General features: G+C 38.5%; 1 protein-coding gene across 8 annotated transcripts in view; it reads left to right on the top strand.

Moving 5' to 3' along the window:
- Positions 1–12,112, top strand: part of LOC139631664 (muscleblind-like protein 1) — a 64,759-nt gene extending 52,647 nt beyond the window's left edge. For 2 of the 8 annotated variants that reach the window (XM_071496041.1, XM_071496039.1), the window contains exons 5-11: positions 1,001–1,240; positions 3,215–3,268; positions 4,137–4,287; positions 5,822–5,857; positions 6,710–6,801; positions 7,137–7,210; positions 8,413–12,112. In XM_071496041.1, the coding sequence (XP_071352142.1) occupies positions 1,001–1,240; positions 3,215–3,268; positions 4,137–4,287; positions 5,822–5,857; positions 6,710–6,801; positions 7,137–7,193 (630 nt within the window). In that variant the 3' untranslated portion in view covers positions 7,194–7,210; positions 8,413–12,112. The remainder of the gene's footprint in view (positions 1–1,000; positions 1,241–3,214; positions 3,269–4,136; positions 4,288–5,821; positions 5,858–6,709; positions 6,802–7,136; positions 7,211–8,412) is intronic. The other 6 variants (XM_071496042.1, XM_071496045.1, XM_071496044.1 and 3 more) reach the window with 6 other exon arrangements.
- The last annotated feature ends 3,336 nt before the right edge of the window (positions 12,113–15,448 follow it).

The following is a 15,448-nucleotide window of genomic DNA, read 5'->3' as shown; positions in this document are numbered from 1 at the left end:
GTGTGTAGGTGCACATTTGTATGTGAATGTGTGAGTGCATGAGAGAGGTGCATAAGAGAGAGAAGAGACGGACAGAGAGAGAATCCTACCCTGTCGCTCACGCAGATCAGTGATGGTGGATGATGAGCTGTCATGACAGGAGACAGAGGAGGGCTAGTTTGTAGACAACTGCTCTGGTGGCCTTTTGTCTGGCAGCCGGTCCACCACAAATCAAATCCTTTATGCATGCAGACAGTGAGACTGGTAAACAGACATTTGGTAAATGTTTTTTTTTTTTTTTTTTCTATCACAACAACTAACAGATCGATACAGCATACCATGAAATTAGATTTCATTGGGTGTAGCGTAGGGCAGAGTCAGCGGTGGCTGATTGTACTCAAACGGAGATCTTAAGTTATTGCACAGCTCTTAAGTGTCAAAATTTAATTCTCTAAAAAAAATACTGCCTCATGAATTGTATGTGCACCCATCTTATGTGTGTGTGTGTGCGTGCGTGTGTGTGTGTAGGAGAGGGAGAGTTATTTTGTGTGGGCTGTTGATTACGTCAGCTACAGCCTCCCTTGAGGGTAACCAGCCTCATATTTCCCAGGAGCCCCATAGAGCTCCTGCATTCAGGCTGAGGTAATCACTTTCCCAACTGTTCACGCAGGTGCTGCCCCCTTCTGTTTTTTATAAGAAAGAGCATCAGCAACGCTCATTTGAATAATGGATAACGTTTTTGTGATTGATGAGTCTGTAAACACTGGTTACGGTCTGTTCCGCTTATCAATCAACAGTAATGGGCAAACCTGTCATTAAGATTAGTTAGCTCTCTCTGGTAAAGTGATTGTCAAGTTCTGAAATGACTGCACAGATTGATTACTTCATCAAATGTGAAACAAAGTGAACAGTAAGTTCATAATGTGTGTGTGGGTCTGGTGTTTGTGTGCAGACAAGCGTCTGTATCTTAGGTTTATAATTAAATTTGTAATGTCATGTAAAATATGTGTCTCTGCCCCAGGTATGTCGGGAATACCAGCGGGGTAACTGTACACGTGGGGAGAACGACTGTCGCTTTGCCCATCCTGCAGATAGCACTATGATTGACACCAACGACAACACAGTCACTGTGTGTATGGACTACATTAAGGGTCGCTGCTCGAGGGAGAAGTGCAAGTACTTTCACCCTCCAGCTCACCTGCAGGCCAAGATCAAAGCAGCCCAACACCAGGTCAACCAGGCTGCGGCTGCTGCAGCCATGGTAGGTATCTGTCCACCAAGAAAGACCCGAGCAAAGGAACATCTAAAGTGTCATGACATCCTCAGACCTGTGCAGCCAAAGAATTACTGTCAGTGAAAACAAAGTAAATGTATCCTAGGATAGTTATTGCAAAAATCAAGGATGAGCCAATCTTGATTTTATGTGATGACCTAAAACAAATCATTAAGCTCCTCTAAAGTTTACGTGGGCCGGATAAACATGACCTGGGTAATTCTACCTGGGTTTTGAGTAGACACAGTTTACTACAAACACCGTTTCAGTCATCTTCTACCCTGTGCTGTTACTCAAGCTCCTAGAGCACACATTCCAGTCTCCACTGTTCCTGCTCTCTTCAGCTCTGACTCGACACGCAATAAGAAGATACCGAGTCAATGTGTGCTTTATTAGCAGAAGGTTGTAGTGATCATGCTAGTACGTGACTGAGCCTACTGCTCCCTTCCTCCTGCTCCTCCTTGTTTTGCTGCTTTGTTAGTTGTACACTGTACTTTGCTGCTGTTCAAGGTCAGTAGGTATGTTAAATTGTTCACTACTGTTCATTACGATCCTGTTTCCGCAATGCAGTGATAATTTTTTATAAAAGGACACAACAAGGTTTTGCTGAGCCAAGTATACTAGATGGCATTATGCTGCAAGTAATCCAGAAAGGAGGGTAAGCTTGATTTCAGTTAACCCTTCACCTTTAAATTATTCCATAAAGTCAAATTAGTCATAGTATGATCAGGCCTATCCACATTTGAACAATATTATCTGTACTCTTTAACCTCTCTCCTCTTTATGATGTTAATTCTTTTAGTCTTAATTAGCTTGAATGGTATTTAAAATGACAATTAGTGGTGGAAAAGCTCATTTTACAGGGTGGCCACAGATTTGTATTAAATTATCTTCATTAGCTTCTTTTAACTTTACAAGCATACATAAATAGTGAAATAAATTTTTTTTGTAGTGTATTTAAAACACATAAATGGATTTGATTCAAGTCAAAGCTGACACGATCAATCTCAAATACCTCACTGATTCTTAATCTGCCTCTTTTAACCACTCTCCTATTTGTATAGCACTTTTTTTTTAGCATAGTGACAAAGTGTTTACACAAAGGATATGAAACACATCAATGAAATTGTTTGGCAAAAGGTAAAGCCCGATAAATGCGATACGATAAGTAAAATAAAATAGTGTATAATAAGAGATATAAAATTGTAGAAATCATACAATGTAAAAAGTTCTGTTTTTAGCTGATATATAAAAGAAAGTGCTGCACTGTGGAATGTGAACAATAGTTCAGGCCACAGCCAAAGCACGATGTTTTCCGGTGTATTTGAAAGCAGCTTTTAAATACACCAGCTTTATATTTGAGCAGGCAGTCTTTATGTTGGTAAGGGATGATTACATCAATCTCCAATTTAACAAAAGTTAGTCGTACTTCTAACTTATGGACATTGTATAATAATATAAAGGTGTGCCAAGGCAGAACCAGTTTGTCCAGTCACAGCAGAGAGAGCACAGCAAGTATACCATATATACAAGTATATGTCTGGAGAAGGGGTCATGTTTATATTACATGATGAGTCTATTCCCAACCAGAATTTCCTTATATTTGATTTGAACAAATCTGGTTAATCCGCCTTTCTGGACCAGGAAACCATTGCACTCAAAGTTGTACAATAGCTTCTCAAACAGAATTTTCTTCTGACTATAAATTATGTCAAGGGCCATAATTCTTTTCAGTAACCCTACAGCCATTAATGTGCATGCCCTAGTCTTGTTATTGTTGTATATTGCATTTCAATGATTGGTTTTTTTATTTGTTTGTTTGTTTGTTTTTTTGTTTGTTTTTTCTCACCAACCCACACTGCACTGCTGCCCCCATGATGCACCTCCGCTTGCTGGTTTATGTTAATGCGCTTGAACCCCATTGGCCCATTGCCATCATGTGCTCGCTGCCTGCTAATTAAGACTCAGTCGGCTGTCAAATCACTGAAGCGACCCCTCGACGCAACTTTTGACCTGGTACTTTGACCTTTCACCTTTTAGCTTGGCATGTAGCTGTGATTTAGTAGATGTGCTTTTGTAGTTCTAAAATACAGTAGATACTTAATGGTCTGAACTGAGGAGACACTGCAGGGTGATGAACTGATTGCAGCCATTAGTTGTGTAACATAAAAAAACTGATAATTTTAAATACGAATTTAAAAGATCAGTGAACAAAAAGAAAAGGACTTGAAAAGCAAACCCTCTACAATTCTCCCAGTCAATGATCAGTTCATCACCTTAAGTGAAAATCAATAGCAATTAATTGGTGGCATGAAAATCTAGTATTTTAGTGTCTGATAAGGTATGGTAGTCTTTGCATGATTCTGTCACTTCCCATAATGCATGTATAATTGTTGAAGAGGTGTCCTGACAGTCTTAACATGGCTTATAGTAAACTATTATCATGGAGTTGGCAGTGCAGCTTTCCCTAACTACATCATTTCTGTTGATGGTCCAACAATCAATACTATAACTTGTATTAAAGCTGTCATTATAGTTCTGTTTACAGAAAGATGAAGTTATGCCTTAGCCAGCAAAATGATTTTATATTGTACAGTATTTAAAATCATATTATGAGGTTGATGACATTGTGCTGAGGATTGTGTTTTGTTGTCACTAGCAAGATAGATGTCACAGTTTGTCAGCTAGCACCACTGTCCTGTCTTGCTCTGACAGAGGTAGTGTAGTCCACTGCTTGCTTGCCAGTGTTTGTAATAGCTGTTTGGAAGGGCAACTTTATCTTCTAACGAAAATTCTTTCTTCTCTCTGTCCTGAATGTCACTGCTATCATCCTTTTATTTCCCTCACTTCCCATTCCTTTATTTTGGTATTGTCCCCTCATCAGGGGCTCCCTCCCGTCTTGCCTCCTTTACCAAAGAGACCTGCACTTGAAAAAGCCAATGGTGCCACCACAATGTTCAATGCTGGCGTATTCCAGTACCAACAGGCCCTGGCCAACATGCAGTTTCAACAGCAGGCTGCCTTCATACCATCAGGTAAGGCCTGAGCTTTCTTTAACCCATGATGGCAGTAATCTCACACTGATTATGTTTTGGCATCAGCTGTGAATGGCTGGATGATTGTGTGAGTTCATTGTTGGTGACAGGATGGAAATACTTGCATGGACCTCATTGAACATGTGTGTACAGCATGGGTGTCAGGGTTGTTGCTTTTTTTAAAGACACTGTTACTGCTATTTTCTTCAGATATATTTAGTATAACAACTTTGTTTCACACATTGTGATAAAATGGGTCTGTGTTCCTGCCATGGTAAAAGTAGTCTATATTCCGTTAATATTAATATTATTAATGGATTATTGAAAAGAACAAATTGATACAGACCTTAAAACAATAATGTCATCACATCTTTAACTATACATAATTTCTACTATCTTTTATTGCCTTATTTTTGATTGATTATATTTTGGCTTCTTTTTTGGAAAATGTTATTATTTCACATAATCAACTGAAAATTAGAAATTGTTAGCAGGGGGTTGCATCATGTTTTTTTGGCCATGACAAATGTCTGCAGAGCTTCCTGCCAGGTTGTATCCAGCCCTGGCAGTCAGGTCATCCTGACAGACCAAACCCAGGGAACCATAGCTTTGTGGGTCGTATTATTGTGAGCACAGAATAACAAGGTGAACCAGATGATTGATCAACATTTTCATCAACTTTTCTTTTCCTTTATCTGGACTTTGACAGCTGAACAGTGAGATGACACAATTTAGAGAGAGAGAGAGTTTTTATTGCTTTTTATTATTTATAATAGCTGCAAAGTGGAGGAACAAAACAGGGATTTTGAAATAATGAGAGGACATGTTTCCCCTCCGTTCCAAGTGAAAATCATGGCCTTAATATACAGCATGTGCACTACACACACACACACACACACACACAGACACACACACACACACTCGCAGTTTATTTGAACTACTCTTCTCTGGCCACTGCGTAGTCATCTTACACTGTGTCCCATATTCTCATCTGACAGCCTAAGAATAGCCTGCCATCGATTCCTGTCTGTGAGAGATTCGGATACTCAGATCCTCATATGTCCCACGCTATTGGACTGTCAGGTCACTGCAACACACTTTGAGGATTTTGAAAGCAGGTCATTCAGAACTACCACTGTGCAAACAGCTGCTATGCTGCTGACAGGAAAATGGGACCACTGGTAGTGTTTAATTTGCCCTTCTATTTAATAGAGCAGTCAAACAGTAAACTGGGACTGGACAGGCAGACTACCACGACTCTCACCACTCAGAGCTTTCATGCATATGCTTCATTTGCTGTGCTGTATGTGTGGTTGCAGCAACTGTGATGTGTATAAAGCAATGATTGATTTGTGTAATTATCAGTAATCAATTTTGTTACATTTTCAACTATTGCATTAGGGCCAACGGGTTAACATAATCAGAGCACTGTTTTAATCCAATATTGTTTGACTTTATAACACTTGTAATGAATTTTCTTGATTTCTTCTCCTCCCTATTCACTCCACTCCCTGTTGCAATGCATGATGGGCAGGCTCGATATTGTGCATGACACCTGCAACAAGTGTTGGTAGGTGCCAGCTTTCCTTACTGATTATCTCTGAGCCACTCACGTTTCATTCAACTCACCACATAATGCGAGCACATTCTCCATTTTGTGAATTCAGACTTTGACATTAACCCAAAATGGCACATGTAATCTCTTTTCAGTGCAATTAACAGGATGACTGATAAAACATGAATTGCAAATTTTGAACTTAATTGTGTAATTTCAATTGGGAGCAATGTGTTTTATTATATTGTGCAATACATCTTTGTGGTATGGAATGAACTTCTCTGTCACCTAATGCTTGTTGCAGTTCAACCCCCTCCCCCCTCCCCCCCACGGCCCCTGCTTCATTATACTTCCATCCTATGGTCTCCAACCTCTAGAGCACCTCATTATACTGTCTGGCTACATGTGCCATATAAACATGAGGAGTTATTATTGGTAGTGGAAGTAGTGGTAGAAGTAGTGGTAGTTGTTTTAAGTTTCATTCTTGTTATATTTTTTAATTGGAGTGTTATTGCAATATTTCTTCATGGAGGTAAAAAACAGCCAGTTAACTTGTATTCAGTTGTTCAGTAAAAGCGGCCAAAAAAGACAGTAAAAAAAGATACTGCCGTCTGAATTTATATTTAGCTCTTCAATTTGTCAATTAGCTACCTTTTCTAGAGAATTTCCCTGATGTTCCTTCCTGTCGCTATCCCTCAAATTTTTGTTGTTAGAAAAATCACTGAAAATTTAAACTTTGAATTTAAATCGACACATTTTCTCATGTTTATCAGCATTCTCGAGACAGACATAAAAATGAAGTGTTAACATAAAAAAAAACTCTAAATCTGCTCTGGTTCAACTGCCTGTGTGATCTTTCCCTCCAAGTACCCATGATGCACGGTGCTACTCCAGCCACTGTGTCTGCAGCCACCACATCTGCCACAAGTGTTCCCTTTGCAACCGCAACAGCCAATCAGGTTTGCTCCTCTCCTGTCTCCTCTCACTCTCTTTTACTTCTGGTATCAGCTCTGACTTTTCCAGCGTCTGTTAGTTCAATTAATTCATTTTTTTATTTCAATGTGCCTCTTAATGAAAAATGCATGAATGCACGAGGCTCATCTCTGATCTTTGCAAACTATTCAGAGCACCCGATACTGTAATTATTTAGATAATTACTGTGCTTATCTTTATCATCAATTTAGGTTGAAGTGATGTTTGTCCTCATTTCAACTGATGTCTCTGTCTCCCTCCTTCTGTCCCTCTGTTTATTGCTCTCTGCCTTTTCTTTCTCTCTTTTCCCCCTCTCAATCAGATTCCAATAATATCTGCAGACCATCTGACTAGTCACAAGTATGTGACCCAGATGTAGGAGTCTCAATCAGAACAGTATGTACTGCACCTCTTTTCAACATCTCACACACTGCATTTGGACCAGTACTGTTACGGTTACTTTTCTCCCAAACAGCGATGAAACTGTTACATGAAGGAGTTCCAACAACTGCATGCTTTGCAGCTGACAAAGTTGTTTGTATAGGCAGTCACCATTTTTTTGGCATTTTGATAAATACGCTCATTCATTTTCTTGTTGAGAGTTGGAAGCCAAGACTGACACCACGATAGGTAAATATGAAGCTGCAGCCAGTACCTGGTTAGCTTTGTGTCACATAAAGACTAGAGGGAAAGTCTTGACCTGGCTCTCTCCAAATCTGCCTACCAGCACCTTTACAGCTCACTCATTAACACATCACATCTTTTTTGTCTAATCCATACAAAAACCAAACTGTAAAAACCTCACAGCAAGTACAAGACCCCAGGAATATCAAATACTCTAAAATATTTCCCAAAATATCAAACTATTCCCTTGAGCAAGAGGGTTGAACTCAGCATTCACACAAGAAACATGATCCCAAAGCCACTGGACATCCATTTATTTCCTGTTTGCTAAATGTAACTTGGACACTGCAGAAATTTTTGTGGTCATGCACCATCGGTAGTGAATCAGACCTCCATGTATCTGAGATCCCCTCCAGATGTGGTTTTGCTTTATGTTCAGTTAGAGTCTTGTGCTAAATCGATAAGGAGTTGATTATAGCCACTGATAGTACAGGAGTAAATGCCTCATAAACTGTTCAAATTCAGTCCAAGTATTCCAAGGAATTTCAGCACTAATCATTTATTTATGTGTATTAATGGCAACATTCAGAGCCAGCACAGGAAGTAATGAGCCCTGAGTTTGTGCCCAGACCTGCGATTAACCTTTTGTTTGCCTTTTTATTAACTGTAACCACAATCTTTCCTTAATCATAACCAGTGTTTCCATTGCCTAACCCATCATGGCAACATTAACCATACCATAGCATAGGCCGTATTTTAGAAGGCAAGAATTTTATAAACACTGCTTGTAGACATAGAAGAATGTTGTCACTGACTGTCATGTCTGTTTTTGCAGAATTTTCCAGTATTGATGTTTTTGTCTGGGGACAGGGTTGAAGCTCTTGTCTGTGTTGTGAAATAAGGGGTCAGATTTCAAGACAATAAGTCCTTGTGATTCACTTGTAATTGGCTGCGTCTTGTGAACTTCTTTCCAGATGGAATTGGAGCGTGCCGGTGTCGAGTCCAAGATTAGTGGTCAACCTTCATGCCTGTAACATCAAGAGCAAAACGGAGAACCAAATCTAAACTAAACTGGTTTGGAATAAATCTGCATGTTAACTTAGGAGGCACAGTTTGTTAGGATTGTTTTCATGTGTACTTCATGCACACTATTACACAACAACAGAAAAGAACATCATTTGCATTACAGACTGCCTTTCGTTCTGTAGAGGCAACTTACCTTTATTCACCGGACACACTTTGAATGTTAAAATGAGGTTAATGTGTGGAGCAGTCGTTAAAAGAAATCGACTGCTGGATTGGTACGTCCATTGACCAAGAATCATGACTTATGTTGTTTGTTTGTTCATTGATTGTTGGTCTTTGACCTAAATGTGTTCATTTGTTTACACAAAGGCGCACCTTGTATTTCAGTTGAGGTAAAAGAAACAAATAATCTGACTGAATCACATATGCATGCACAATGATTTTTCTTTATGATTTTATTTTGTTAAACCAGTGATAAGGGAAATTACATGAGTGCACTCAGAGGCAAAATAGCAACTGAATGTCTGTGAGGTGTCTTTCAAACCTTTGTAGCCTACCTTTCTATCTCTTAAGCACATGTCTTTAACCTTGCAGGCATCCCTGTAAAGTGCCATACATCTCAAAATACATGAATGGTATTCAAGCAGTGTTACAAAGTATTAAACTCAACACTTCCCTTTAATACGTCTCTATTTTCTCTCTCGGACAGCATGTAGAGTCCAATGTCGTGACCTGTCATTACCTGTGATTCCAACTAGCACCATTGCAGATTAGATTACCTTCCCCGGATTGTTTGCTTTACTCAAATCTTCTACTGAATGAATCAATTTTTTTTTTCTTAGACCTTATTGTTGATGTCAGTTGTTTAGACAGGAAACGGCTGGATCTGTGCTGACACAGTCAATTGACTCTAAAACTTAGATGAGTTGCTTGTGGGGTCTTGGCCTGCGTGAGAGACCAAAGACTCTCCCAATGATGAAGAGGTAACGATGAATAGCTTTGAAACAACAGGGCGGTTAGTTGGTATCCAAACTGCTGTGATACAGAAGTCAAAATCTATAGTGCAACTGGAGATGGATATGTGATTTGTATGACCTGATTTGTTTTTCATTTGTATGGTTATGCATATTTTAAGGCAGGTTGTAAAAGTAGATTTAATGTAGTGTATATATAGTCTGACATATTTAAGAATATTTGTTAAATACGTCTACCTGAGAACTGTTTTCAGATAGTCAGCCAAAGTCTTTTTGTGTCACTGTTACTAGATATTGTGGGTAGACTAGTGGGGCGAGCCCAATGAAGGATCGGGTGTTTAGAGTAGATCTCTAGAACTCTTTGTTTTTGTTGTGTTCTGGGTGTTCTTCAGGCATATTTAATTGGTGGATAGTACAGGGAAAGTGGCAAGAATATAAACGATTGTATTACTCATCCAAAGCCTTAGAATGTACCATCGGGTCAGCACAATGCAACATGCCATTTTGAACCATCCAGATGCCTAATCCACGCCATATTAATTAACACACACACAGAGCACTATGTAATTGTCACTTTTTTTTGTCAGTGTTTTCTTAACTTTCTTGTAGTTTTTCTTTAGATGAGGAGTGTTTTACCTTATTTTTGTTTGGATGATATTTTGATATTAGTTCTGATTTTTAGTTTTGCTTATTATATTTATCTTTCTTATAATGAATATAAGGTAAAAGTGTGTGTTTGTGTGTTCCTCATGCACAGTTTCCTGAAATTCCATGTAATGTTGATTTTAGTATGATTATGATTGTAAACTCAATATTTTCTACGTTATGCATATTGTTGAACTGTATGCATATTGTTCATTTCTCTAGTCTTTTTGTGTTCTTTGAACAAAGATGTTTTATATGAGTATCTAACAGTGATGAAATAATAGAACAGAGAGGCTGAGTTGTCACTGTGGCAACTGTCGCCGATAACCGAGTAATATTTTAATGATTGTAAGGTTTGTAACTAGTCATATAAGAAAAAAAATACTATTATAAAAATCTAGTTCTTAGATGTTTAGAGTAAAGATGTTATTTTCTACTGTATCCATTTCAAATAGTAACTATTGTTTTAATATTTTTACTCTCCCTGGAAATTGGGCCATGTTGGAAAACAAGCTGCATATTTGATCACTTTTTCAGGGGCGTTGCTGGCGGGGTCAGGTGAACGTGGTGAGTAGGGAACTGAGTCTGCACACTCATCTCTTCCTCAGCCAACTGCAAACAACAAGGGTGGGGTGGTGAATCTTGAGGCGATAAAGGTGACAAAGGTTGACTTTTTTGCACTTCTGTACATAGTCAAAAAAGAGAGAATCATGTATATTGAGATCTTATTTTGAATAAAAAAATAATGTCTATAATGACAAGGAATTTTGCTAGGATAACAAAAAAAATCTTATGAAAGGCTGAACAAAATTGCTTGCATCAAAAGGGCACTGAGTTCTCACTCTCCTACCCGTTTCAGAAAAGGCCAAGTGTTGCTCTTCTTTTTTGTCAGCAGCTTGTAGTTTGCCAGGTAACCTTCCGGAGGAGGTGTCCACTACCCTCCAGTGTAAGGGCCTGACTGGGTTTGTCTGGTCCCCTAACCTGCCTATACTGACAGGTCTGTGTGTCATGGCCACGCCCTCCCAGGCCCAACCAATCACAACACGTCCTGTCTCTTTACTTTACTCAGAGAGGAATGCATGTTAAAGGAAATACATATACCGTTTAAAAAAAATCATGACACAGTAATACTGAATAAGAAAACATGTTACACAGAAAGATGTATTTACAGTATACAATATTCTATCAATGTAATGGAATAAAATATATATAAAAATACAAAAATAGAATAGTGGTTTATTTAAAAAAAAAAAAAAAAAGATTCCTGAGAATATACTCACTAAAGTTTCACCACTTGGAGAGTCAAAATACATGCAACACAGACACCATAGTTATAAGTATGTTCTTTATGTTAATGTAAGCTGTGCTTCTAGTAGATGAAACTGACCAAACAGGAATGTAGTTCAACATCAGGCAGAATTTAAGAATAATTTCAGATTGAAATATTTCTTAGTGGTTTGGTCATAAACTTGTTAGTTTGAAATTTTGTCCTGATCATCTTTGTCATCTCTCATCTTCTACAAGCACGCATGCTTACATTTATGATATAATGTAAACTGAACTTTTTTTCGTTTGTTGTTTGTTTTCTCTGCTTGTAGTGCTAATATGATGTATTCTGTCTTCTGCTGCAGTTTGTTTCTGCTTGTTTTACTGTTCCAGGCCCCCTGAAAGGATGTGTCATGTTTGCATGCCGGCCACCCGTAGAGAAAACCACTGATTGCCAATGTCTTAAGCCATAAAATATAATCTCATCACAATGAAATGCGTGTGAAGAAACCAGAAATGACACAGAGGAAAATGAAAATGGTACCCTCTGAACCTGGTATGAAGGAGTTTGCCGTGGTTTTATTAACTACAACATCATGTAATAATTAAAGTCATGAATGTAATTAATAGAACCTGTGGTGTACCGACTTTGATGGATAAGAAGTAAGAAGTAGGTTCCTGACACATTTTTTCACGTGGCCTGTATTGCTATATTGATTCTTGCTGTTATGAATAAAAAACATAATAAAAATTTACAAATGAACTGAAGTAAAGAAGAATTTCCTTAAGATGCATTATTTCATTTATGCAGGAATTGTAGCTGTATGTACAATTAAAGGAACAGTTCAGCATTTTAGGAAATACACTTGCAGATGAAAAGGTGAATGCCACTTGTATGTCTTTACATTAAATATAAACATAAAGCGAGCAGCCAGCAATGGAAGAAGTCCTTTACTTAAGTGAGAGTACCAATACACCAGTGTAGTGTCCATTTCAAGGAAAATTCCTGTTTTTAGAATCCTACATCAGTAAAAATGCAGAAGTATTGACAGGATGATGCAATACTGATGCAATACATTACTGATGCAATGATGTGTATACTTTTGCTGTAATACTTGTTTAAGACACAAAAAGATAAAGTACGGAGGCATAATGCATTGACTGAATGCATTGAAAAAAAAACTGCTGTTTTTCTGAATTAACAAGATTGTTATCTCAGGATTCTGAGAAAAGTTTTCTGTACAAGAAAAAAAAACATCCTCTGTTTTTCTGAACAACTCTGAAAACCAGAGCATTTTTTTTTCTTAAGTGAATGCATTACAAATAAAAAACAGATACTAAGGAAATAAAATTACCATCAGGAGTTGTCAAACTGAGGCCCATTTCTACAGTTAACCCTACAAACCAATAGCAACAAAAAGTAAACCTAACAACCACAACAAATGGATGAATATGATACAATATGACTAAAATAATTTTGAAACCATTTAGCAAAATTTATATTTGAGATTGAGGGTTAATTCTTAAGTCTGACAGAACAGTATTAACTCAAGGTCTACTCCTGCCTTCTGGAACTTATAGCTGCATGTAAGGCCCTTATCAGCTGCACCTAGTGGCCTTCACTCAGTCAACACACTTATTTACTGTGTTCAAAGGCTCAAACAGCTCAAAAAGCATCCATCTCTTTTGTCAAAGGTACCACAGCCTTCTCATGTATTCTACACATGATGCATCAATGTGACCTGCCCACTGAAGCCTCTAATTAGGAGCAAACATTTTAATTGAGACGGAGATAAATGCATCGTTTCTTTGAGAGACATATGCCGATATATTGCATCGGCATTTAGATGCTGTTTTTTAAGAAGCAAATTACGTCAGTACTCTGAGGTATACCCCCCCCCCCATTCACTGACACAGGTGTTTTCAGTTAATGTGGCTGATTAGACCTCAAGGGTTGAAGTGGAGTCTGTGCATGTCCACGCAGTCCTCAAGACTCCTGATTAGCCAAAAGAAGTGAAAACACCTGCACTTGTTGCCAGGGTAAGTGCTGTGTCAATTCGTATTCTTACATACCCACACTTGCTATTTTGAGGATATATGTACACTCACGTTAACAAATATGGCAACATGCAGTGCACTACTACCAGGATGGTGCGCTCAAGATGGTAAAAAAAAATGTTTTCAACCTCAACGGACGCCGTCTTGGCTACGTACGGAAGGGGAGGGACCACTCATTCATTGTCAAACTTGTGAAAACAGCGACTGAAGAAGGAGGACACGTCTTTAGCCCATGTGTGTCCTCTAAAGTAAAATAAAACCCATGCTGCGTGTTCAAAGATGTGATGCACAGTATAGCCACCAGATAGCACCATCTCTTTGTCAGTTGAGGCTTACAACTCACCAGTGAGGGCACAATGTAGGCAACTGCAGTATCACATACATATATATGTGTGTGTATATATATGTATGTTAATCCATCATTGGAGCTATGCACAAGGGAAATCTTTGAATATATATTCTTAAATTAAGAAACAACTTTAATGGGCTGAGAATACTGTTCCTGACAGTTTTTATTGTGATCATACCACAATCTAATCAAATAAAATAATAGCGACAGTTATCGGGGAAAATGAGATGGACAGATGGTTGGATGGAAATGAATGTCTGAAATTTGGATGCCGTTAGACGTTGGAGGAATTGCCGGCTCACTGATTGAGTTGTTGTATAAATGTTGACCATGAAAGCAGCATTAATAGGAACCTGCAGGCCATTTCCCTAATGCACTCTTTCCGCACTCTTCAATCTGTACGTGAGATTATCTGCCTAAGGAAAAAATCATTAAATTACACTAACTAACAAAAAATTGTGGTTTTGCTCCATTGTATCTTTTTTTTTCTTTCTTTCTGTCCTTTTTTAAAATGATCCACCTAACTCTCTTTCGCTCCAAAACAATATTGGTTTTCTCCCCTCCTTCACTCTGTCATCAGCTTCCTTTGACTTGACTCTTTCCCTCCATTTCTTCTTCCACATCTCTTTCCCTCCCCTTTGTCCTTCCTTTCCTTCTCACATCTCTCTTTCCTCTCCTCCCTCTCCCTGTCCTCAGGCGTTAGTAGCAGACTGTGTCATGTGGCGACTTAATGAAGCAGTGCTGATCCAATAATGGCAGCTTCTGTCGCCCACCTCACAAAGTATGATGTACGACCTCATGTCTCCAACGCTTCATGAATCTCACTTACCACTGCCCCCTCAACAGGCCTAGTTTTTCAATTAGGCTCCCCTTGGAGCAACAAAGACGGCTGAATAATGTGTGAACATGTGGGTGATTCTGGGTGTTTGAGTATAAAAAGATTGCACCCCCAACCAAGTTGTCATGTGGGAAAAGAAGGGAAAGGCAGAGTTGTGCTGTGAGCACTCAGGCGTTAGTGTCCATTAATACACAATAAATGTCATTTAATGAATTACCTCACAGGGGAGGGAAATACTGGGAAATTCAATCAAATTTTAAACACTTCTCTTTCTGCATTATAGATACAGACAAAACTGTGATGGTGGATGACTGTTCAATTAAAAAGTTAGATAAGTAGTTTGAATTTGATGTTTTTTTTTTTTTGTTTGTTTCTTTAACTGACCCCATGATGGGCTAATGCTCTGACCTTATTACGGAGGCAATAATGAGAAAAGGAGGGTGAGAGAGGAACAGAGCGTGAAACGCAGCGTCAGAAAGAAGAGAGGGAAAAACAGTGAGGAACTGAAATGAAGACTGAGGAGAAGGAGTGAGTCTTTAAATCACTGAGTACTAGATGTGACAGGAATTGCAATAGTGAAAACAATAATGATGATGTGTTTGTTTTGAGATCAGAGATAAGCAATGGATCAGAGAAAACAGGCATCATAAGGGGTTTTATATGGAAACAAAAAGAGGCGGACAGGTAATTCCAGGGTTGATACATGATAATGAAAAAGATAAACATCTTAGATTATCATCTTCACTCTTTGACACCTTCACTTCAAAGTAATCCTTTCATTATTTTTATGCACCATCTTCCCCACCTTGCCTTTACACTGTTGCTGTGTCTCCCTCTCTGTTATCTGTCTGCTG

The sequence above is a fragment of the Trachinotus anak genome, unplaced genomic scaffold (assembly GCF_046630095.1).
Source record: "Trachinotus anak isolate AG129_WGS33_773 ecotype Australia unplaced genomic scaffold, CSIRO_AGI_Tana_v1 ptg000014l, whole genome shotgun sequence".
Classification (NCBI taxonomy): Eukaryota; Metazoa; Chordata; class Actinopteri; order Carangiformes; family Carangidae; genus Trachinotus; species Trachinotus anak.
Note: the sequence above shows the minus strand (reverse complement) of the source record. Positions and strands in the feature narration are given on the sequence as shown.